This window comes from Triturus cristatus, chromosome 7, assembly GCF_964204655.1.
Source record: "Triturus cristatus chromosome 7, aTriCri1.1, whole genome shotgun sequence".
Lineage (NCBI taxonomy): Eukaryota > Metazoa > Chordata > Amphibia > Caudata > Salamandridae > Triturus > Triturus cristatus.
In genome coordinates this window covers 1103208126-1103233162 of record NC_140590.1, presented here as the reverse complement: position 1 = coordinate 1103233162, position 25037 = coordinate 1103208126, and the positions used below count along the sequence as shown (strand labels likewise).

At 44.5% G+C, this 25037-nt stretch overlaps 1 protein-coding gene across 1 annotated transcript in view; it reads left to right on the top strand.

Moving 5' to 3' along the window:
- Positions 1-25037, top strand: part of LOC146811159 (uncharacterized) — a 183580-nt gene that overhangs the window by 90499 nt on the left and 68044 nt on the right. The window contains exon 7 of the mRNA XM_085618220.1: positions 19315-19377. Within this exon, the coding sequence (XP_085474346.1) occupies positions 19315-19377 (63 nt within the window). The remainder of the gene's footprint in view (positions 1-19314; positions 19378-25037) is intronic.

The window sequence follows — 25037 nt, the reverse complement described above, 5'->3', positions numbered from 1 at the left end:
AAGGCTTTTCAAATTTTTGTTTTAAAAGACCTGTTATGTTTGAGACACGGAGGCAGAAAGAGCAGAGTAAAGAGGACCTGCACAAGACACATAAGAAAGATACGGGAAACCACATTATTGCTGAAATTTCTACACAAAAGCCACGGGTTCAGGCCTGAAAAACAAGCTGTTTAAATAATGCTGTACCAAACCACTCTAATATGACAACAGAGTGGGGTATTGGTAGAATCATGGAATGCTGTGTCATCACCAGCAGCCTATGTGCGGACTAGAAGTTTCTACTTTAAATGTTCTGATCAATTGTGGAGCAATATGATGAGCATTGCCATGTGCTCATTACACGAAGTACGCTAAGTGCTTCTCCAAGGCCAATGACTGTCATGCTGGCAAACCAAAAGACAGAGACAGCCTGTGCTGCTTAGATAAATGTTAATTAGGCTCGCTTATTCCTAGATTTGATGTAAATGTTTTGGGATTTTAGCAAAGGGAATTGGCTTGCATCAATTTAGTAATGAGGTGGTTTAATCCTCACTGACTCTCAGACAACTATGAATATGTTGACTCTAAATGACCAGGAGTACGATAATCTCAATATGTGTTAACATTCTAAATGACTCACAGTTTCTTTTACTAAGAAAGCAATTTAAAATCAAACTGTTTTAACAATATAGAAGGTGTTTCAATTGAGAGAAGCCACCTGGCTCTGTTCCAACTTCCAAAAGTACAAGCCCAAAATTAAACCACCCTCCTTGTGGCCCTAGCAATTGTAAAACTAAGCTCAGACTTTATCTGTGAATGGCACAGTCCAGAGAGAAATCTGATGTCATCTCGTAAAACTTAAAAATCTTTCACTGATGACAATCTCACCACATTTGTGATGCTTGAAGGTGCAGCTACAGTATCCTCAACAGGGACTGACATAGCTGAAACACCTCAGGTATTTCTAGTTTTAAGGCTAATAGGGATAGTCACTGTTATTTAAATATGACATTCACTACAAATACTACTACAGTACACAAGAAAAACTCAAGAAATAGCATGTACATAAAAACCCATACCTGGCTTAGTGGACTTACTCTAAAATGTTTGAGTTATCCCGCAAACTTGTCTGCCAACAATAATCCTACCTAGGACTGAATATATTGAGCATCTAATAGTACTTTCAACTATGCTTGCTAGCTCAGTCATGTGATTATCATTTCCATCAAACTAAGTTTACTTGAGATTGATCAAAAAGTGAAAGCCAGTTATGTTATGTTATTTGCACTTGTAGAGCGGGCGATTACCCTTGGGTGTCCTGGCGCTAAGTACTGGTTGCCTGGGGAAGCTGAAAGAGTACTACTGCGAGAAGAGCCATGTCTTCAGGCCCTTCTGAAATGAAAGAAGATCCGGGGCAGTCTTAAGAAAAAAGGGAATCTCATTCCAGGCTCTCGAGGCACAAAGAGTAAAACTCATGCCTCCCCAATTAACTTTTTTTGACATGGGGACTTGCACTTGTTTAGCACTGGTAGATCGTAACGTTCTACCAGGAACATACCAGTGGAACTTTTGCTTAAGAAACTCAGGACCAATTCCATTGATGGCCTTAAAAACAATACAGAGTGCCTTAAAGCGAGCTCTTTTTTATCGGAAGCCAGTATAGATTCTTAAGCTCTCCTTTCACAGAGACAAATTTAGGTGTTCCGGACAGCAGCCTGGCCGCTGCGTTTTGGACCAATTGGAGCCTATACATATGTTGTTTTTGTATGTTCAGATATAGGCTGTTACAATAGTCCAAACGTGACGTTATAAGGGCCATGACTACTGTCTTGAGATTGCTCTCGGTCAAGAAGATCCTGATTTTCCTTATGATTCTAAGAATCATAAAGCAAGTTGAGGTCACCATGCTTACTTGATCATCCATGGTGAGTTTGTTGTCCACTAATACCCCAAGGTTTTTGGCCTTCTTAGTGGGTATAGGGCAGGAGCCCAGTTCTTCCGACCACCAGTCCGGTGTCCACACTTGTGGATTATTCCCAAACTTTAAGACCTTGGTCTTGTTGGAATTAAGTTTTAAGCAATTGGAGGGCATCCAACAAGATATTGCACTCATGCATTCATGGAAGCGGTCCCCAGTTTCTTTCTCACCTCCCCTAGTCAATGACAACACTATTTGTGTGTCGTCAATGTATGAGGTGAGCTGGAAGCCAAAAGATATCATAACTCCTGCCAATGGTGCCACGTATATATTAAAAAGGGTTGGGCTAAGAGAAGAGCCCAATAGCACCCCACAAGGGAGTGTAGATGGTTTAGATGGATTACCATCCAGGTCCACAGTTTGAGACCTGTCAGTTAAGAAGGATTGTAAAAGTATCCATGCTGGGCCTTCAACACCGATCTCAGACAACCGGTCCATCAATAATTTATGATGGACCGTGTCAAAGGCCGCGGACAGGTCTAATAAAATTAGTACCGCACTACATCCTCCATCTACGGCCTCTCTAATTTCCTCAGTGGATTTCAACAGAGCCAGCTCAGTGCTATGATCTGCCCTGAACCCATATTGCGATGGGTCCAGAGCGTTATTACAATGGAGAAATGCACTGAGTTGGATGTTCATCACCTTTTCCAAGATTTTGGCAGGAAAAGGGAGCCGCGAGATTGGCCTGTAGTTGTTGGGGTCTTTTGGATCCAGATTCTTCTTCTTCAAGAGTGGGAGAACAGAAGCTTGCTTCCAGATTGTAGGGAATATGCCAGATGCAAAAACAGCATTTAACAGGGGAGTCAAGGCCATTCCTATCACTTCAGGTATTTGTTTAATGACCCAGGCAGGGCAGGGATCACTAGGGGCTCCTGAACGTATCAAGGTCAGGACCTTAATTGTCTCTGATACCTCCAGTGGTGAGAATTGGTCAAATTCCAATGAAGGACCACTCCTGCCTGATCTATTCATATTAGAGTTTAACTGTGCCATTTTATTGGCTTCAGTGAAGGAGGAAAATATAATTTCAACTTTATGTTTAAAAAAGTTAGCAATTTTTTTGCGAAATGATAGATTGCTATGGCTCCTGGGGGCAATTGGCGTAGACAATTTTTTAATAGTGCTAAAAAGTTCCTTTGAGTTGGACTTGGCCAATGCTATCTGAGTTGAAAAAAAACTTTCTTTTAGCTTCCAGTAACAATTGTTTGTAAATAGTGATGCAGTGTTTGTATTCTTTCTTATCTGCTTCACCATATTTTTTTCACCATGCCCTTTCTAACAATTTACAATCCAATTTTTTAGCTCTAAGTTCTTCCGAATACCAGGGAGCTGACAGTAAGGCTCGTTTAGGATTCCACTGTTTCCTAGGAGCTAGTTGATTGCAAGATATGGCTAGCCATTGATTATAGGCCACTGCGGCATTTTCCACTCCCATGGGAGGGATCGCATCGAGCTACTGAGGGAGTTTCCGAATTTATTAATATCCATTTTCCCCAGGCTCTGGTCCCAATCTCCTGGGCTGGTTTAGTATTAGCTAATTGGCTCCCATAGCCATTCAATTCAAACTGAATGGCAAAGTAGTCCGACCATGAGATGGGAAGGACTGAAGTATAGACAAGATCATGGTTGTTCGAATATATGCCATCAAGGGTATGTCCTTTTTCATGCGTAGGGGCCTTCACCAACAATTGAAGCCCTCCAGCCCCCATAATTTGCTCCAACCGATTAGAATCAGAATCCAAATGGCTTTCTAAATAAAAATTAAAATCACCCATTACTGTGTAGGATTCTAGACATAATCCTTCTTCAAGTAAGGTGCCTACTGTCTCCAAAAATCCATTTTTAGGACCCGGTGGGCGATATAATAATATGCCTTTAAAGGTCCTATGATTTATTGAATGAATGTTGAAAGCTAATGCAGTCTGTGTCTTTCTAATCCATGCATGTTAAATGCTGACAATTCTTTTCAAACTAAAACTTTAATAAAATGCTCTACATCACAAGGCACAGCCCCCCCTTCTACTCACCTAGGACTGATCCTCCGACCAGTCGAAGCCCTTCCAGATATGGCTTTTGTACCTTGAGGACCCCAACCAGCTCTTCCTGCAGCATTTTCTCACCTCTCTCACCCTCACTTGCCTCTTCTGGGCTCTTGGCCCTCCCCCTCAAACTGCCTGCTCACTCTGTCATTGTCGACTTTTCTCTATTTTCACCCTTGGCCCTCCCTGTGTGCTTTTGTGCTAATTTGTGTGCTTTTTGGGCTCTCTCGTGGTCTTTCTGTGCTCTTTTATGCTCTTTATGGGTTCTTTTAGGAGATTTTTGCTTTTTTGTGCTCTTTGACAACTACTAAACTTTTCCACTTTTCCACCTTCTACTCTTGTTCTCTCTTACTGTTGGAACTCTTTTGCAACATGTTCGCTTTTCACCTTCTCCCTCTTCTACTCTTTTACTTATCTTGCGCTGGTTTTTGACTTTACCTTTTCTCTTGTATATCTCTTGCCCCTAAAGCCCCTCCACCCACCTGCACTTTTTCTTCTTGCCTCCACAGCTAGTACCTGCTCTCTTGAGTCTTTTGTCTTCTTTCAGCATCTTCTTCCTGCCCTAGCCAGACCCACCAACTGCACCCTGTGCTCATTCCCACTCCAGGGACCTACTTAATAGCAGTAGCTGTGCAACCAACGCAAGCAAGCATGCCTCTGTTTGCATCTCAACCATGCCCACCACAACAATACCCCTGACACCCTTCACTCACTTGACCCAAAACAAAACCACAATCACTGCTACAGTGCCCCACCACAGATCACAGTAGGACCTTTCACCTGTACTCAATTCACCTACTGCAGTACTTCTACATGTGCCACCCTCACACAGTCTATGCCACACACCACACACGCACCATTAAAAGTCGAGTGCATGATTCTTAGCACACACCCATTTTGCGGACATGCCATTGAGGTCTGGCACCTCTTTGAGACTCACCCATCCAACCTGCTCTTCCTCACTGAAACCTGGCTCAAACCAGCATCTGCACCTGACATCGCCAAAGCCATCCCAATGGGGTAGAACACTGTGCACCAAGACAGACTTGCACAATCCAGGCAGAAGTCTCACCATCATTCACAAGGACACCATCAAATGTACCACCTCTGCAGACACCAACACACTGTTCATGGAACACATGCACTTCAAACTACAAACAGATGGTTAAACCACTATCAAAGGATGCCTCATGTACCGATCACCCGGACTCCGGACCAATTTTAGCAACTGCATCAGAGACTTCATAGCACCTCTCCCCATCATCTACAAGGATGTCATCCTTCTCAGTGACCTTAACTTTCACCTGGATGACCCCAGAGACACCCACCTCCATGGCCCTGCTGAAAGCCTCAAAAACCTTGTCCTTTTCAGCTCGTCCAGGGCCCAATGCACACCACTGGAGACACACTAGACTCCATTTTCAACAAAATAACAGAAGTGGACGCTCTCAGCATCGTCAAATACAACCAACCTGTCACAACCAACAACCCAGACAATGACGTAAGAAAATTCAATTGATGGATTTCTGACTGCACCAATACCTTTGTACCCATCAAGATCATCAAACAAAGGAGAACTAACAAGCAAGCTAGATGACCTCAGGAAATCCAAACACTACTGCATGCATATAGAGAGGAATTGGAGAACTAGCCAGGAATCCTTCAACAGAAGCAACTACATACCTGCACTCAGGCTCCCCGTTACCAACCAAGGGGATCAAATAAAAGGGCCCCGGCATTGAGAATTGAAACCAGCTCTGACAACTGCAAATAAGTATTCCCAATCTTTAAAGGATTCTCCAACCCTGCAGCCTCAACCAACCTCCTTACCCCCTCCCACTAGCTCTGTAACAACATCTACCATTTCTCACACAATAAAAAAGAGAAGATATACAGGGACGCTGATCCCTAGCCCCACCCAGATGACCTCACTGACCAGATGTGGACCACCACCAACAAGGACAAACACCTAACCAACTGAAGCCCACTCACCAATGAAGACACAACCTCTATAAAAGAAAGAAAGAAAGAATGAATGAATGAATGAATGAATGAATGAATGAATGAATGAATGAATGAGCAATTATAATGTGCACAGCTACTCAGAAAGAGTATCCTGGTGCTCAAAGTCTCAATGAGACCTATTACTGCCCCACGGGGCAGGAGACCAGGGGTTAATTCCAAAAAAGCCAAGTTTTGAGCATTTTCCTAAATATGTTAACATCAGACAACTGCCTGAGTGTCAAAAGTAAGAGGGTCCAGGCATGTGCACTCTGCACTTGGAAGGAGCGGCTACCTGTGCGGACGTGGCATATCTTAAGAATAGAAGCCAAAGTCAGTGTGGAGGACCTCAAGGTTCTAGGAGGCACACAGTGGGTAACTTTCCTTCTGAGGTACTGCATACCGGTTCCCTGCAGTGCCCTAAAGAAGAGAACCAAGGCCTTAAAACAAATGTTCTCTTTTACGGGAAGCCAATGTAAGGCCTCCAGGTGAAGAGAAATATTAATCCTTTGTTTGAGCAGGAGAACCGCCCGTGCGGCCATGTTCTGGACCACCTGTAAGCGGTTAAGCAGATATTCAGGATGGCCTAGATACAAGCAGTTAAAAAAGTCCAGTCTGGAGACAACCAGAGCCTGGACAACAGTCTTCCTGTGATAAAGAGGCAAGAGAGAAAGGAAATTCCTAAGCATCTGTAATAGCCCAAAACAGGAGCCAGCAACTGACAAGACCTGCGCTCTCATTGACAGGGCACTATCCATCATGATGCCTAGATTTTTGACTGTGCTAACAGCGGAGAGTGGAGCTGACATATCTGATGGCCATCACAGTTTCCACCCATCCACGGGTGGTGAGACAAAAAAGATTACCTCAGATTTCTCAGGGTTACATTTAAGCTAGTTCGACCTCAGCCAGGAAAATACCTTCGAAAGTCATAGATTAATCTTTCCACCTTTGAAGTCTGCTCCCTTCTCGCAGGCGAACAGAAGCTGCGTATCATTTGCGTAAAAGATAATTTTATCACTGCACGCTTCTGCCAGAGGAGCCAGGATAGGCATGTAAATGTTGAAAAGAGTGGAACTCAATATCGAGCCCTGAGGCACTCACACTTTCAGGGTAGGGATGGAAGTAGCGAAAGGGGGAGTCCAAACCTCCTGGTGTTCGTCCTCCAGGAAGGAGGCAAACCACTTCAGAACCGTGCCGCCAAGACCACAGTCCTGCGACCTGTTCAGGAGTCTATCATGCAGCACAGTATTAAAAGCTGCATAGAGGTCCAATAAAATAAGCATGGCTCCCCCCCCCCCGGTCGAACTTCTCCTTGATACACTCAGAGACTTCAAGAAGAGCTGTCTCTGTACTATGTATGGATCTAAAACACAACTGACTCTGATGAAGGAGATAATTGTTTTTCAGCGTAGTCAGAGATCACTGAGTTGACGTATTTCTCCAAGGTCTTGTAGAAAAAAGGCAAAAGTGAAATGGGTCTATAATTAGCTGACACCGAGGGGTCAGCTGAGGGCTTTTTTAGCAGCGGGAGAATTTTAGCGCTTTTCATTATGACAGGCACATGGCCAGTCGTCAGAGAAGAGTTAAGGACTTTATTCAATGAAGGCTTGATAGACTTGGCCACAGAGGCCAGCAAATTAGCTGGGCAGAAATCCAAGGGGGAGCTGAATTTCATGCTTTTTTTGATCCTCAAGGACACTTCCGGTAGGAGTGGGAGAAACTGTACTAGTGTTTGGCCATCTATGGGTGCCACAGGAGCTAAAAGGATGGCATGGGCGGAGTCCGTTGGGGGCCCCCTGGCGAAGGGGTCCAGAATGGTCTTGAGCTCATTGTGAAAGAAAGACGCAAGTTGGTTAGCCAGTCCAAGGAAGGTAGAAGAGCCATGTCAACAGAAGATGGAGAGGAAAAGGCTTTCACAATTTAAAAAATGTCCTTGCCCTTATTGCACAAGGTCTCAATTTTGGCTGCAAAATACCTTTTTTTATCATCCCGTATTTTAGTGTGGTGGGCCTTCAAGGCTGTTTGTATTCAATTGTATCCTCTAAATGAAAATGTTTGCGCCATAACCTTTCCAGGCATTTGCAGGAGTTTTATTCAGCCTCAGCACCTCATTAAACCAGAGAGCAGAGAGTCTGGCTATCTTGAGGGAGTGGGAGGGCATAGGGACGAGCGCAGGAGTGCAGTGCTGCACCCAGGTCTCGAGATAGAGAGCATCACTCTCAGGATCACCACAAAGTGATGGAGGGTGGTTTTCCAGTGCATCACTCAAAGCAAATGGAGTGATCCGATGGAAAGGTCTTTGTGTATTTACCCATTTCGTGACTGAGGTCTGGTGACCCCTTGCAAACCTGTAGACATTGAAACCGATAACGTGGTGTTCTGACCACACTAAAGGAAGGGGCGGATGCACCTCGATCTCAGAATTTGAAAACATTTGGTCAAGGGTATGTCCCTTAATGTATGTGGGATGGGAAATATAAGGGGACAGGTTGAAAATGGCAAGGGACTCGGTCAAGGAAATAGCCTCGGGCTTTGTGGGTAAGTCCAAGTGGATGTTAAGGTCTCCCAAAACCAAGAAGTGATTATATCTGAGAACCAGGGGGGAGATTGCCTCATTGATGGATTTCAAGAAATTTCCAGCTGCACCAGGAGGCCTGTATATTAGGACCCCTTTCAAGGATTGATCTACTGATACAGCACAATGAAATCCAAGGCATTCTGCATCTATCATGAAGTAAGTCCACTCTTGGTGCCCCATAGACCCATGACCCCACTACATCTATAACCTAGGAGAAACCATGATGAGCTATGCGCTCACATCCATCATCAACTCCTCCATCGAAACCTCAACATTCCTGGAGAGTTAGAAACATACAAAAGTCAACTCCCAAATTAAAAAACAATCTGGCAGCTAAAGTGAATTCAGCAACTACTGACCCAACTCGCTGCTACCCTTTCCAGCCAAGCAACATCTTGGTAAAAACGACCAACAAGCAAATCTTCAGCCTCCTTGAACTTCAAAAACTTCTAGATGGCATGCAGTCTGACTTCAGCAGCACCAAAACAGCCTTAATTGTGGCCAACGACTACTTCCAGGCCACCCTCAACCACAAAGCACAATGCACCTGGTAAAGTAGAGAGTACAGATAGTCACTAATGAGTAGGTGTTGGGCACTTCTGCAGACAAGAACACCAGAAAGCCTTGAGATGTTTCAGTAAGCAATGATAAAACAACTAACTTCATTAATTTCTGGATCTCTCACTTCATTGTGCACCTTCAGAATAAGGCAACACTTACTAAAACAGTTAGGCTAAAACAGCAGCATACAATATTGGTAATAAAATGGTAGCACATTAAAAGTAAGTTTAAAGTTGTAGTAATGCTAACACTTTAGTGTGTTTTAAACAGGTATAAAACAACATTTACAATTGTTAATACAAACAGAACAGCACATGAAATGTTACATCCTCCATTATTTGAGAGACACCTCCCCACCACCCAGAGTATTTGCTTAAACAAATAAGGTAAAATTACTTAAAACTGTTGTTAAACAGAGACAAAATTCCAGCATTGTAAATCTCTGATTTGATATTGTCAAAGCACATATTATTCCTCCGTCCACACAAACCTTTGCACTTTCCAAAGACGTTTTCTCAAACACTCCGTCTTATACGCAAATCTGTCAACAAATTTGGCATAGTACTCTATGAGTCCAGAAAATTATATTAATTATATTTTTTTGTTGGAGCAGGTACCTTTCCCATTGCATTCAATGAAGAACATTTAGGTTTGACGCCATCATAGTATATAGTGTAACCAAGTGAATCTATTTTTCGGTCAAAGATTTACTCTTATCTCTATTAAGTGTCATACCAATTTCTCCCCAGTTCTTCAGTACCAACACCAACGTGAAGTTATGTTGCTCTACAGTTTTATCCATGACTTGAATATAATCTTGAAAATAGATAACATTTTTCACCTCCTCAAATATTTTCATCATCATCCGGTGCAATACACTCGCAGCCGCCGCTAAACCGAACAGCATATGAGTGAATTGATGCGTCCCTTCTGTAGTGAGAAAGGCTATCAACATTTAAGAATCCTCATGCAACTTCTCAAATCCATGGTTGAAAAATACTTGCCATCCTTCACCAATACCAGCAGCTTGCTAATATTTGGGAGAGGAAATCTCTCCATGACTATCTCCTGGTTGAGGGATCTCAGATCCACACAGAATCTCAAATGGCCATCAGATTTTTGGGCAATGACAACTGGAGATAACCATTGTCAAACCTATCCAGATTCAATTATACTCTCTTTTAGCATGTCACTCAGAAACTCTTTGACACCTCTGACAGGAAGAGGTACTCTATGACGTTTTTGATGCATTAGCACATCATTTTCCTTCAACATAATTTTGTGGATATACTTATTCAAGCCTCCTAGGGTGTTTCCAAACAACTTCTCTGCACCGTCCAGCACATCACTCAAGTTTACATCCTCCATAACCATTATTTGGTTGATTGCTCTGGGATTTATTACTATACTGACGTCAAAATGATACATCCACCCTAAAATTGTTTGCATCCCATAGTGCATGCTCCCCTCCATGTATCCCAAAATATCAGTGGGTTCCACTTGATATCCTCCAGGATTGATATCCTTTGCTGACAATGTCACGTTACTCCACTGTGCCTCGGAATGATGGTTTACATTGATCGCAAATCCACCATGAGCTTCACCTCTTTCTCACACATACTCTTCAACAGTGCCTTCACTACAACTAGTATTATATCACTGTAATCACTGTTCCTTGCCTCCTGCACCACTGCCACTTTTGATTTACATTCCTTGTTCCATATGTTAGTGTCTTTGTTGTTTTATATATATATATATATATGTATGTGTTTATACATACACATAGTGTCCTCTGCATCATCATCTGCATGCTATATTGATAGCAAAACACCGCTTTGAATCTGCAATGTGATATGTACAACTAACCTAGAGCACTCCTTAATTTTACCTTTGCCTGTGGGCACTGTTGTTCCCTTCCCATCTTTCTTTTTCACAACAAAATCCTCCTCGTCCTCTCCATTATGACTTCCATCATTAATGACGGAAATATCACCCCCTTTCTCTTTTCCGTTAAGTTCCTTCAGATATATTTAAGGCTCCTCAATAACCTTTGCCAAATCCATCACCTCCTTAGGAGAGGGGTTCATTGCTGCCCATAACCTCTCCTGAATTTTCTTGTCTTTGCACTGTACAATGAGCTGGTTCAGAATCAACTCATCTGTCATAGTGCCAAAGCATCATTTGATCAAAAGCTCTCTGAGTCATGCTACAAATTCATCTATCGATTCATGTTCTACCTAAGGGTGACTAAAAAACGTATACTGTACCATGACCAAATTGAGTTCCTTTGCTAACCTGCCCCCGAAGGCGTTTAATTGCCTCTATGGACACATTAGCAATGGGTTGGCCATAGGGTCCCACAGCTATTGGCAAATATTTACAAATCCTTTGCTCCTTTTTACCTTGTGCACTTATATATAATGCCTTCTTCCTTGCTGGCAAAAAGTCATGTCCAGCCAATGCTATTATAAAATTCTCCATCATTTCCACCCAATCCTCCAAGGTATTGGTGGCAACCCCGTTTGATTTACAGAAATAGTGGAGTTATAATGTTACTGTGAGCAGCCATGCCAGCTGAAACAAATCTTGGGGATTTCTGTGACCTTCAAATGATGTTGAAATGGTGTGCAAATCACTGCAAACGATGTATGCACAACACTGCCATGGCCCACTACTTCCGGGAATGCACATCTTATGCCACTGTGACTGATTCACTACATTGTTAGATGGCAAAATACGGTCTTGTGCAGCGTAAGGTGTGTTGCAGCGACGCGCTAAATCAGGGACTCAGATTGCATTCCTTGAGTGATGCAGAGAATGTAGGCAACACACTCTATATTACAGCAGCAAGTTCCAGGCCTGTGCTCTCACGGCTGCATTCAAGCATTCACCCCATCCGTGAGTTTGAAAATTAACCTTCCTGTTGGTATTTAAAAAACCACAGTACCTGGGCTTGCGTTGAATACTTCCCAAATATTCATCCAACTTCAAACGTAAACTGACGACGGTCCACTCGGCACTTCAAATCCAATCCGGTGTCAGTCCAATCAGCACCATACCATTGCCTCCCGCAGTAACATCTGCAGGACCACCCAGGTTATGTCTACCACCTTTCTCCACATCCCATCCTCATTGCCAAAATGTTATGATGAAAAGATGCCACTGCACACTAGGGTAGGTTTTCCAATTAGCTTTATCGGTGACACAACATGGTGTCAGCCCTCTCCAAGGTGCCAGCATCAACTGACCAAAATAGAATTCCTCCCACCTTACCATCTATACAAGAAACTTTAGCATAGAACTCAGGCCGATGAGATAATAGAACACATGCAAAGACACCCACCACATAACACACTCTGCACTTTCCTTTGCTAGAAAAAAACAGACAGGTGCTAAAGTCTGTGGCACAGAACCCAGGTACCAGAGGGTGCTGTTGAAGTGGAACAAGAACCAGGTCCTTAGGGGAGCAGAGAGCTAAAGTAAAGGGACTCTAGGTGCATGTGTAACCGTGGTGTCAGTGGGACCAAAATGACTCTTCTATATGTCACAAGGATCCCACCAAGTTGTCCAAGATAATCAGAAGCTGCTAAAAAAGTTAATGTCCGAAACCCCTGTCTCAGTGCACCTTTTGCTCTTTGTTTAGCCTTCCTCTAAATGTTTTCCCATTTCTTTCTCCCAAATCAATTATTCTGCTTTTACTTCTCCATTGTGCCTCTCTTCCTCTTATCTCTATTTATTTCGGTTTCTTAATTGATCTTTCCTCTCTTGTTTTCTTCCCCACTGATAAATGCATTGTCCAGTTGCTGGTTGGGTCTGGGAGCTGTGAGTTGGATTTGGCAATGTGTGTGCTGGGTTTCTCTTGGATAAATACACACTCATACCTCAAGCAAATATACCTCTTTACCTATAAGGCACTTGTCTAGACCAGCACATCCTTTTACTCCCACTCCACAAGGAAAGGATAAGCAAAGGCAATTATTAGAATCCATCAAGACCTTATGACTCTAAAATCATTTGATGTAGCAAAACTCTTCCCAGGTCAAATAGTGCTTCCCACTCTTTTGACACTAAGAGAAGAAATCTTCACTTGTTTATTTTTTGATCAGGGGTCTTATAGACTATTCAAAACATCTTAGCTGTGAATTGAAAGTGGAGAGCAGGGTAAATATCAATGAGCTTCTGTTCAGTATAACTTATGTTTTCTGGGAAGAGAGGGATTTGGAGTGTGAGAATGTGGGGGAAAAGTATGCTGTACCTTTATGTTTAAGTCAAACCACACACTGAAGGGTCAAGGCACGCTAGTCCGGCACTCGTCAACATGAAGTGATAGGAGTAATTATGAGCTATGCAATGGTGTAAAGAACCAGAGATGTGACCCCCTACGCCTCTAAACAGGATCAATGAGTTTCCAAGCAAATTTCTCAAAATGGTTCAGCACTCATCTATTCAGTCAATTATGTTTGTGACACATTATTTTGGTCCATATTGTACAGATATGAAAGATGACACAATTTTGTTTCAGAAAACAAATGAACCACACTGAGACCTGCCATGTCTGTAACCCATTATAGAGACAGGGATCCTCTGTCAATGCACACTTATAACTTGTTTTTTATAATGCACTTTGCATATTTCTGAGCACTATAAAAACATGATAGTAGCACATACTACATAGCAATTGGTTTTTGCAACATCGGAGGGATGCTTGGCAGATTTGAACTCTTAACTCCTAACACTCTTCATAGTAAGTGGTGAGCATTCAGAGTATTAAGTTGTTGAGACATCCTGCAGCTAGACATAGTACTCACCTTTTGGACTTGGCCCTTTTGGCAGGTTCACCCCGAAACTTTTTTGCATTCTGCTAGCCTTTTTCTGTAACCTGGTGGTGGTGATTTTAGGCCTCTGAGCACTTCAGCACTGTGGTCCAGTGTAAAGTGCGTGCGCTCTCTGTGTATGTGTGGTGAGATGGGCCTGCCCTCCCATAGGAATGCATGGGGGATATGTGTGTCCATGGTAATTCCTGGTATGAGAGGAGTGCAGGGTTGGGTTTAGTATGTGCGAACACGTGAGAATAAATGCTGCGCAATAGTGTGCGCAGATTTAGGGTGACTGGTGGAGAACTGCCAATTTTAGAAGTTGGCATTTCTGTGTGCTGCCTGATGTGGAGTGCATGTCTGGCTTGTGATTGAGAGGTGCTGGATGGTGTGGGGAATTCCAGGAGCCAGGGTGAGTCAGCCCAGTGGTGAATAGAGAGATCTGCATGCAGATGGGAGGGAGGAGTTGCACCAGGGACCTGAATAGGACTGTGCCTTCCCTCCACAATGCTGGCTCCGCCCCCTGTGGTGCGTCTAATCACCGAGCCTCACCTGACAAAGGAGAGAGGAGCTGAGCAAAACAAAGTGCTCCAAAGCTCCCCTATACCAGTACTAACTGGTATCCCTAAACCCTGTGCTGTGACACAAAGGGAAATTAAGTATAAATATAGAGGCTGTGGCCCCATTAAATTGTTCAGTTCTGGAGTGCTGTTCCTGCCAGGGCATTCTGCTGCTGGGACCCAGGGGGGGCTACCATGAGGACTTGCCTCCCTGGGCCCTGCATTGCTCTTTTCATCTTTAAGGACATCTTGCTGGACTTATGCTTTTTACTACAGGCACTTTGCCAAAGAGCTGTGGCTCCTAGCACCTCGTGAGCACTATATCTTAACTGATCAGGGGAGAATAACATGTGGGCCTTGCAGTGCACCGCTTCAGAGAGAGCAAGAGAGGGAATCCCCAGCGTAGGGATTCCCCCGTGCTGCAGTAGTGAGGCAGGAGTCCACCCTGCATTGTGAGGTATTTTGCGGGTGCCCACCCCGCCTATCTTCCATCACGGTGGGTGCCCACCCCACTAATATCTTTATGTGAAAACGGGAGTCTACCCCATATTGCGGAGGAAAAGTCACCGAGGGGAAACCGCCGGTCCGCTGCCAAATGCGACCCGGAAGTCAGGCAATCCTTGAGCGACGTCGGCGGGGCGGCGGCAGGACCGGGCGTTGTGGCTGTGTTGGTGCGAGGGGAGAATGGGAGCCCACCCCACCACCCGAAGCACCAAAGAGAAGTCCCGGGTCCCAGGAGGGGGCCCGAGTGAAGAGTAAAGGTGGCCGGGGATGCCAATGCAGCGCGGGGCTCCCAGGAGTGAAGGGAAGCCCCGCGCTGCAAGAGAAGTGCAGCCGGATCCCCCAGCGAGGCTCTCATGAGTGAGAGAGACCCACCCGCTGCCCAGTGGATCATGCGGCCCGAGTAGAGAGGAGAAGCGACCGTGCCATAATGCAGGCGGGGCTCCTGTTGTGTAAAGGGAGCCCCACATGCAGCAGTGTGACCGGGCAATGCGAAGAATGGAGTTCAGGAAAAGAGAGCGAGACCTCCCAAGGAGCGGGGGCTCTCCTGTGAATGCCGCCTGAGACCGGGAGAAGTGGTGCCAGTCCCGCCAGCAAGGAAGATCCCAGGGAGTGGAGATGGCTGGAGGGAGGACACAGGAGGAGTCCAGCAGACCCGGTTAGTGGGGGGCATTCCTGACCCAGAGAGCCGGTGAAGGATGGCTCTTTGTTGTTGGGGCACAGAGACTGAGCAGTCCCGCAAGGACAGTGGGCTGCTCCAACGTTACTGGCATAATTGTTTATAGTGGGCCTAGAAGGGCCCATGCTTCTCCCTGTGTTGGCCAGTTATGCAACAGCTGCCCCGCTGGACAGTGGGCAGCTGCAACGGTGGGCATGTTGGTTAGGAGAGAGTACTAGTAGGGGACTCAGGGCAGAGGAGTGCCCCTGCCTACAGTTTTCCACAGCTGCCCAGCAACTAGTGGACAGCTGCAACGTTTAGGCCAGTGCCTGTGCGCACTTTCTTCTGCTGAATGAGCAGCCGGCCCTGACATTGGGACATAGGGCATTCAAGCCCTTTGAGAAGGCCAGTTGGCCTGGGGGCAGTTTGGTGACGTTGAAAGAGCGCCAGGCTCTACCAAATTGCGTAATATGTCTATTACGAGGAGTGTTGCCAAAAGAATGATTTAGGCCCATGATATCTATGGTAATTTGTTTATGCTGGGGATACCTAATACGTACTGGGTTTATGCTAATGAGGTTTGGGCCTAATGTGTTTATGCCTAATGTCATGTTATGATGTTTCGGGGAGTGCCTATTTGCGTAATGTGTTTATGCTTATGGGGTTAGTGCATAATGTGTTTATGCTGGTGAGGCCCATTGCGTAAGGTGTTTATGCTGATGAGGTTTGGGCCTAGTGTGGGTTCATGTCTAATGTGATACTGCTTAGGTCATTATGGTACCAGTATTTACTGGTTGTGTTTTAGATTTACTTACCCGATCTGATGGTTCTGACCGTGGCCCAATGGGCCCCGTCTTGTATATAATCACCTGTAAATATTTCCTAGTGCCGGTTGGCACAATGTAAATGGGTGATTATGTTTCTAATGTGTTTATGGCAATACAAAGGCTATTTCTTATATAACCTTGTGTGGAGTTCCTTTTGTAGTGTGCCTGAGATGTTGTTGCTGTGTGCGTGCGCAAATGCTTTACACATGGCCACCGGGATAAGCCTGATAGCTCATGCCAAGCTATCAAGGGGGTTACCAGGGGTTATCTTTGGCGTGTAACTCCCTTGTCCTGACTAGAGTGGGGGTTTCTGCCTGGCTTTGGCGCAAGCCTTAGCCAACCAGAAATCCCATTTCTAACATCACCGCTCTGCCTTCCCTAAGCACAGCACACTTCATCTTAGGATGGTGCAACACAACTGTTACAGTTTACTTTCAAGCACCTATTTGTTCCATAGAAAGTGTAGCTGATATTGGGAGTGATTAATTGTGGCTGCTTTAATGAAATATGATTTTTAGGCAACAGAAAAATATGGGATCTGGTGAATTTACTTAAACACTGGTTTTAATCCTAGCTTTGGCACATTAGCATACACATAATCTTTTTCCCCCTACGCCTCAAGTTGTAAATACGTGAAATGTAAGGAGGAAAATACCTATACAGTACATTTCATAGTGAGTATATTTCACAGTACCTCCTCTTTCAATTACATAAAGCGTCCCTTAGTCCACTCTAGCTGCTCAACACGCTGTTCCGTCTGCAGGGCCTTGCAGTCAAGACTGTAAAATGTATTAAGAATTCCAGCCTCTAGTTCTCACCTATAGGCAGCTTTTAGGAATCTGTTGTCGGAAACCTATGGTGGACAATGGCAGAACCTATAGCACATGTGGCTCAGCCATTGGTTGGCTTTCTTCTCAACCTCATTTGCTTGCTTCTCATTTGACGGCTTTCTGATCTCTTCTTGTGTTTATACATCTCATGGAGCACAGCTTTTTATCATCCTTTTGACTGGATGTCTTGCATTTTACCCCTGCTCATACTTAGGGAACTTCTTATTTCTAGTTCTCTCACCACTCCATGGTAGTGCATCTGTTTTCTTGCTATCTCTGTTGTGTGCTGCTTTTCCCTCAAATACCCATCACCTCACTTTCCGTGTTGCTCCCTCCCCCTCCAGCTAACATGTTGCTACCCGCCCTGTCTGTCCTTTTTTACTTTCTTGCCTTGGAACAGTAAACTAAATGTTCCAAAAATGAAAATAAATCATGATGCATCATGATACAGACATCCAATGCGGTCCCGCAAGCAGACATGTTTTATTCTTTTTGTGGATGCACAACAGAATTGGCAAAAAGCACCAGCAAAGAAAAAAGGTAGGATAACACAATTGAAAGGCACAACCAATTACCTGAACCAATGTTTGTTCTACCAAATAAGGAAGTAGAAACGTGGCAGAAACTATCACAGCCTTCATGGCTAAGGTCACATTTTGTATCCTGTATGGGGCAGTCTATTTTACGCCACAAAATGTACTTGCAAGTAATGCAGTCCTGTGAGAGAGCAGAGTCCACATGTTCAAGGTTAAGCTTGGAGCACAATCATGTGAAGGGGTGATGAGTTAACTTGTTTCAACTTTAAACAATACTTTACTACTTTATTTGTAAACTATAATCTTGGCACACCGGATTTTTTAAGAAGTCTATCAAAAACAAACGTTCAAATCAATTTGAAAAAAATAATTAAACAATTCTCATTTGTAGTGTACTTACAGAAATGCAGAGAAATTAAGAATTGTTGTTATTTGACTGAAACATATTCTAGTGCGAGTCATCAAAGTATGGTGCCAATTTTAGGTACTATTGTGATTTAGGATTTTCTTCCTTTTCGACTTTTATACTTTCCAACACTTGGGGCCAGATTTACGACCGTATTTGAGAGTCTCAAACTTAGACACTGTTTGTGATTCCTAATGGGGTCGCAAACTGCCTGTCTAATTAATATTCATGAGGCAGGTGCAATTTGCGACCCCATTGGGAATGGCTAGCACTCCCAGGGATGGTGGCTTGCTGGGGTCAGCAAATCACCATGTCTGTTACTGCTTTCTTAAATATAGTAGTTTAAAAAAAAAGAAAGAAAAAAGAGATGCATTTAAGAAAGACAAATTAAATGTAAGTAGGCAATAGTCCCTGGGACCAATGCCTGCTCTATAAATATACTTCCAGTGCCAGTCCCATTTTTGAGTGGCTTACCACCCATTTAAAACTGGTGATAAACAATCTTACATCTTACATGCAACTCGCTATTAGGAAGGGTCACCCTTGTCACTGCTCTTCCTAACAGCGAGTCGCAAACCCAATTTTGTGAATCGATCATATGTTACTGACTCGCAAAATAGGGTATGTACATAGGGCAGACCGACTTTGCGGTCGCAAATGGGCGATTACCGGTTTGTGGCCACAAAAAATGGTCGCACATCTGGGCCCTAGTTTGATAAGCAAGAGCAAAAGTGTTGCTCATGTGCAATTGTCCTGAATCGTTAGGCCACTTGACTTGTATCTGTACTGGCCTATTAGACGCCAGGAGGTAATATCAAAAATGTATATTTAATTGTTCAATTTGAAATGATGCTCCTTTGCATGGAAGTATTATGTGCAACAAGCACTTCTCCTAAGAGGTCTTATGGAATCCAATTTTCATGTGTACTAAAATAAATGTACAGATATAAAAAGGTGAAGGTATTATCTTTTTGATGTATGAAGCTTTGCCTTAGAGGATGGATTCCTGTAACGTTTTCTTTTCTTTGTTTATGTTACAGGTTGGAGTAGAGCTTCTCAGTACTGTTCTTGGTGCGGGAGGTTCCTTGATTTGCCCTCTGACCGTAAGTCATGTGCTTGTCTTAGAAATACTGGCATTGGCTATCCTGAAAATGTAGGGGATTCTGATGTTGCTTTTTTACATATTTGATTTCCACTTATTTCATTCAGAATTAATAGTTTTGACTTTAAAAATTAGCTACTAAATCCCTGCATTTCCGCCTGAATGTAGTTCTGTCTCAGCTGCCATGAATCACCTCAGGGTTTGACTTGGGCAGATAAAACAAGGGAAGAAGGCTCTGTTGGCCGCACTCTTCATCTTTGGCTTTTCAAAGTCTTTTCTGCTCCAATCCATATTTGTCTGGTGTAAGAGTTGAATAACTAGGTCTGTAGTTTGTAATTGATAGAGAAAGAAAGTTTGTGAGCAGCAGAGTAACAGAAGTTTGTTCTCCCTCTTTAAAGTATTTCGAGGACCCCATACCAAATCACTCATATTCCATTATGTGACAGTAACCTAATGCAGCCAGTAACCTCATGATGTTAGAAGGAGTTCCACCAGCACAGTTAGCATCCAATGAACAACAGATCTCCGAGTTACTGCGGTCCATAAAAAGGGTGTAGTACCTCACAGAAACTAAGATCAATTGAGCCGTTAAGAATCTTTACTGGGCAACCACTGTCAAGAAAATTTGGACAAAAATTGAGCTAACAGTTTTTTCTTGCAACACAGTTTTTCAAAAAAATCAGTGCGTAATCTCAAGATTTTACAAACAGTTCTGAAATGGCACTTCCAGTTTAGTCCACTACTTCAGAGTCTGCCTTAGTACCCATAACCACCAGTTTAGTCCACTACTTCAGAGTCTGCTTTAGTACCCAGAACCATTATTTCCTTTGTTACAGTTCCAGATCATGTATGTGCCAGTGTAAATTACTGGATGCACAAAAGACATATATTTGTACCACAATAGAAGCAATGGCTGAAACTTTTTGTTTATCTTGCTAATACCTATATCAGAAAATCAAATACAATCAGATTTATGATATCAAATCAATCAACCAATTAGGATTTGTAGAGCACTGCTTCATCACCATGAGGGTCTTGAGGTGCTGGGAGCGCATGTTGAATGTTCTCCTATTGGTTGAACATCCAGGTCTTGAGATCCTTCCTGAACTGCTAGAGCAATGGCAAGTGTGAGAGGTTGTAGGGGGAGGTTTGTTCCAGGTCTTAGCCACTTGGTGGGATGGTGTTCGTCTGGAGGATGCGTCTAGTGGCTACTAGGGAGAGGGATTTTGAATGGAGTTTCCTGGTAGGTTGGTGGAAATACATTTGATTGCTGAGGTACGCCGGTTCTATGTTGCATAATGCCATGTAAGCATACACCCGAAATGCATTGGAAACACCAAATCTCGAGCTTGTCTACTACATGCAAATGCAATGTGAAGTTCAACATTCATCATTGAATCACGCTTTTGAATAAAAGAAGCAACAAAATACGTTGGATTGAGAATTTATTTTCACGCTTATGCTCATTTGTTTATTATGCAATGTTGAGTTGGTTTGCTTGATGACATTTTGTTAACGATTTTAAAACACACTCATGTGAGTGTCATTTAGGTAGTGCAGGCTTCGTCTAGGACATGCAGTCTTAGAAATTTTTAATGTAAGCATGGGTGAGCATCTTGAACTGGCATCTCATTGCCACTGGTAGACAGTGGAGTGACCTGAGGTTTGGGGTGAACTGGGTCCATCTGGCGGGGTCCAGGGTGAGTCTGGCTGCTGTGTTTTGGATAGTCTGAAGTCGCATCATGAGTTACGCTGTTATTCCTAGGTAGAGTGAGTTGCCATAGTCTTGTTTGCTGGTGATGATAGCTTGCTTGACTGTTTGCCTGGTGTTAGGTGGTAGCCATCTGATGACCTTCCTTAGCATTTGGAAGGTGAGGAAGCAAGCGGAGGAGACAGCGCTTACCTGCTTCTTTGTGGATAATGAAACTGTTTGGTAGGTGGATCTATAGGGTATTGGCGCTCCTGGGCAATACGCAGGTAAGTATACTCTGGCACTGAATGAGGATTGTGGTGCATAAGGGTAGGGAGAGCCACCCTTCTCCCATCTGTGTGGATATCCACTGGTAAAACAGAACAACAGTCCCCTGCACACGCTGGATAGCTGAGGAGGAAGCTGATTTTGTAGGCATGTTGGGTGGGTTTGGGCTCAACTTTGGTGGCCACCATACGTTGTTCCAGAGTGTGTCCTTTCCTTTTCCGAAGATGAGTACCTCTGCTTTGTCAGTGTCAAGTTTGAGGCAGATGTTGTTCATCTATACTGTATTAGCACCAAATCTAGTTGCTCGAAAACAGAATGACATAAGGTATTGGCATCCAATGTCAGAGTACTTCCAATATACGTCTGACTTGCATGAATAATCTAGAGGGTTGGTCAAATATCCTGGGATGTTGGTATTATCATATTTTTCAATGTCCCAAAAGCCTAGCAACTTAAGGTGTTCCCCAGTTGAAACATAGATGTCCACTTTGTTGGAGGTGCTGCTGGAATATCATGGCTAGCAACATTTATACATTACTCCTGTGTTACACATTTTACAGGAACCAGCAGCCTCCGTATCCATTCTGTCACATATAACAGCATGAATCTGCTTTTCACCCCAATATTCCACATAAGGTCTTCCACTTTTCCCCAATGAATGTATTGTACTTAACATGGCTTGGTGCAATGTCGGAAGAGTACATTAGAATGGCTTTTAGCTGTGGACACCACAGAAGATTAGAGTTTCAACTACGTTATTTACACCACACAGAAGTTTAACTTTGTTGTTTTTTTCTAAGATTGTGGCAGAAGCTGTCAAAGTTCAACTGTGCTTTGTTTATTGCTTCTACTGGACAACAGTGAGTGTAAGCTCAGTATTCTGGGCAGCATGCAATATTTTACTACAGGCGCAGAACGTGGCTGCCTGTATGCTTTTTGCACTACCTAAGTACTACCATGCCTCAGACCTTCTGAGCCTGCTTCACTGGCTGCAGATAGAACAGAGAGTCTATTTTATGACTCTCTGTACAACACACAAGATCTTGCATGGCCAAGGTCAAATTTTGAACAGGTTGTGCTCACCGTTTTTTCTGGCTCGAGCCCTGTGCTTCGCGGACCTGCATCTGGCCTGTGTCCCCCGGGTGCGCAGGGTAAGAGCAGGTGGGCGCTCTTTCAGGGCTATGGCACCAGTCCTATGAAATTCTATTCCTCTAGCTGCTCAGGGCACGCAAGACCACTGGGCTTTCAGAAAAATGCTCAAAACGTGACTTTTCTCTAACCTTTAGGTGAAATTTTTCCCTGCATGCTCCTGTCAGTTTTAGCACTGGGATGCCCCGGTGCTGGGGCAGCCACGAGCTTTATAAGAACTTATAACATATATACACCTACAAAGAGGAGAAATCCCAGGTGAAGTGTTGACTGTCCCTGGAACAGATACAGATACAGCTATACACACCTAAAACATCCCAATGATCAATAGTGCTTCCTCTGTGCAAAATGTATTTTCACTGCACTAATGCACAGATGCATCTCCGACAGCACCAACACCATAGTCCCCCTCAAGAAAAACAACAACACACACGCCAAGAAAGCTAGATGGTTCACCACTGAACTTCAAGGGTCCTGATGCACTTGCCGCCACCTTGAAAAGGCCTGGAGGAACACCAAATCCACAGAAGCCCACTACAGCTTCAGAGCTGCCACCAACGCCCACCACCACCTCATCAGAAAAACGAGGAATAAAGCAATTGAAGAAAGAATCTCCACTCATGCACACAGCAGAAAAGAACTCCTCAACATCATCAAGAAGTTCGCCCAACCCACCAGCGAGTCCACCGACATCCCTCACTCAGAAGACTTCTGCGACAAAACTCAGCACCTTTTTTCACCCCAAAATCAAGAGCATCTATGACAACTTCGACGAAGACAAGCAACACACTGAACCCTCACTAAACACCCCGACACCCTAAAGCCAGCGATCAACACATGGAAGACTATAAAGTCAATCCACTCCAGGGCCCCCACGGACCCCTGCCCCCACCACATTTTCAACGGAGCCGCTGAATCCATCACACCCATGATCTGCCACACCATCAACCGCTCCCTGGCAACCGCCTTGTTCACTGACGACTGGAAACATGCTAAGATCAACCCCCTCCTGAAGAAACCCTCGGCGGACCCCACCGACCTCAAAAACCGCAAACCCATCTCCTTGCTCCTATTCCCAGCGAAAGACATCGAGAAAGCCATCAACAGCCAACTCGCCACATTCATCGAAGAGCACAACATCCTTGACTCCTCCCAATCCGGCTCCAGAAAAAAAACACAGTACCGAAACCGCCCTCCTCACCACAACAGATGACATCCGTACCTTACTGGACAAAGGAGAAACAGCAGCCCTCATTCTCCTTGACTTCTCAGCGGCATTCAACACAGTCTCTCACTACACCCTAATAGGCAGATACCACGATGCAGGGATCCAAGACAAAATGATACCAAAGGGGATGATGGATGGAGCATCTGAGTGAATCAAACACTCAACCCCAGTCAACTGATCTGGGTTTAATCCATCATCATTCTTTAGCTCACTCCACCACCCCAGTTCAGACATGACCATATGCAAATCAGTCTGACCCTGAGCCTCATGGGAACAGTCCAGCCCAAACTGCCAAGCCATGTCTTCCCTGGACCGGAAACAAGCATCCTGAGACCGGATTCGGGTTCATAACCCTCATCAGCCAGGCTATCTTGAATCCAGTGGCAAAGTGAGCAAGGTACCCACGTCTGGGCATACCCTGCCAACTTAGAGCGAACAAAGCGATACCAAAGGGGATGATGGACGGAGCGTTTGAGCAAATCAAACACTCACCCCCAGTCAACTGATCTGGGTTTAATCCATCATCATTCTTTAGATCACTCGCCCACCCCAGTTCAGACATGGCCATATGCAAATCAGTCTGACCCTGAGCCTCAAGGGAACAGTCCAGCCCAAACTACCAAGCCATGTCTTCCCTGGACCGGAAACAAGCATCCTGAGACCGGATTCGGGTTCATTACCCTCATCAGCCAGGCTATCTTGAATCCAGTGGCAAAGTGAGCAAGGGACCCACGTCTGGGCATACCCTGCCAACATAGGGCGAACAAAGCGATACCAAAGGGGATGATGGACGGAGCGTTTGAGCAAATCAAACACTCACCCCCAGTCAACTGATATGGGTTTAATCCATCATCATTCTTTAGCTCACTCCACCACCCCAGTTCAGACATGGCCATATGCAAATCAGTCTGACACTGTGCCTCATGGGAACAGTCCAGCCAGAACTGCCAAGCCATGTCTTCCCTGGACCGGAAGCATGCATCCTGAGACCGGTTTCGGGTTCATAACCCTCATCAGCCAGGCTATCTTGAATCCAGTGGAAAAGTGGCAAAGTGAGCAAGGGACCCACGTCTGGGCATACCCTGCCAAATTAGGGTGAACAAAGCGATCCAAGACAAGGCCCTCAACTTGATCTGCTCCTTTCTCTGGCAGAACGCAGTGGGTCTGACTCCCCCCTTTCCTCTCGGATCCTACACCCACGACCTGCGGTGTCCCCCAGGGTCCTCCCTCAGCCCTACGTTCTGCTCGCCCCCATCGTCAGTCCCTACGGACTCAACATTGTGTCATACGCAGACGACACCCAACT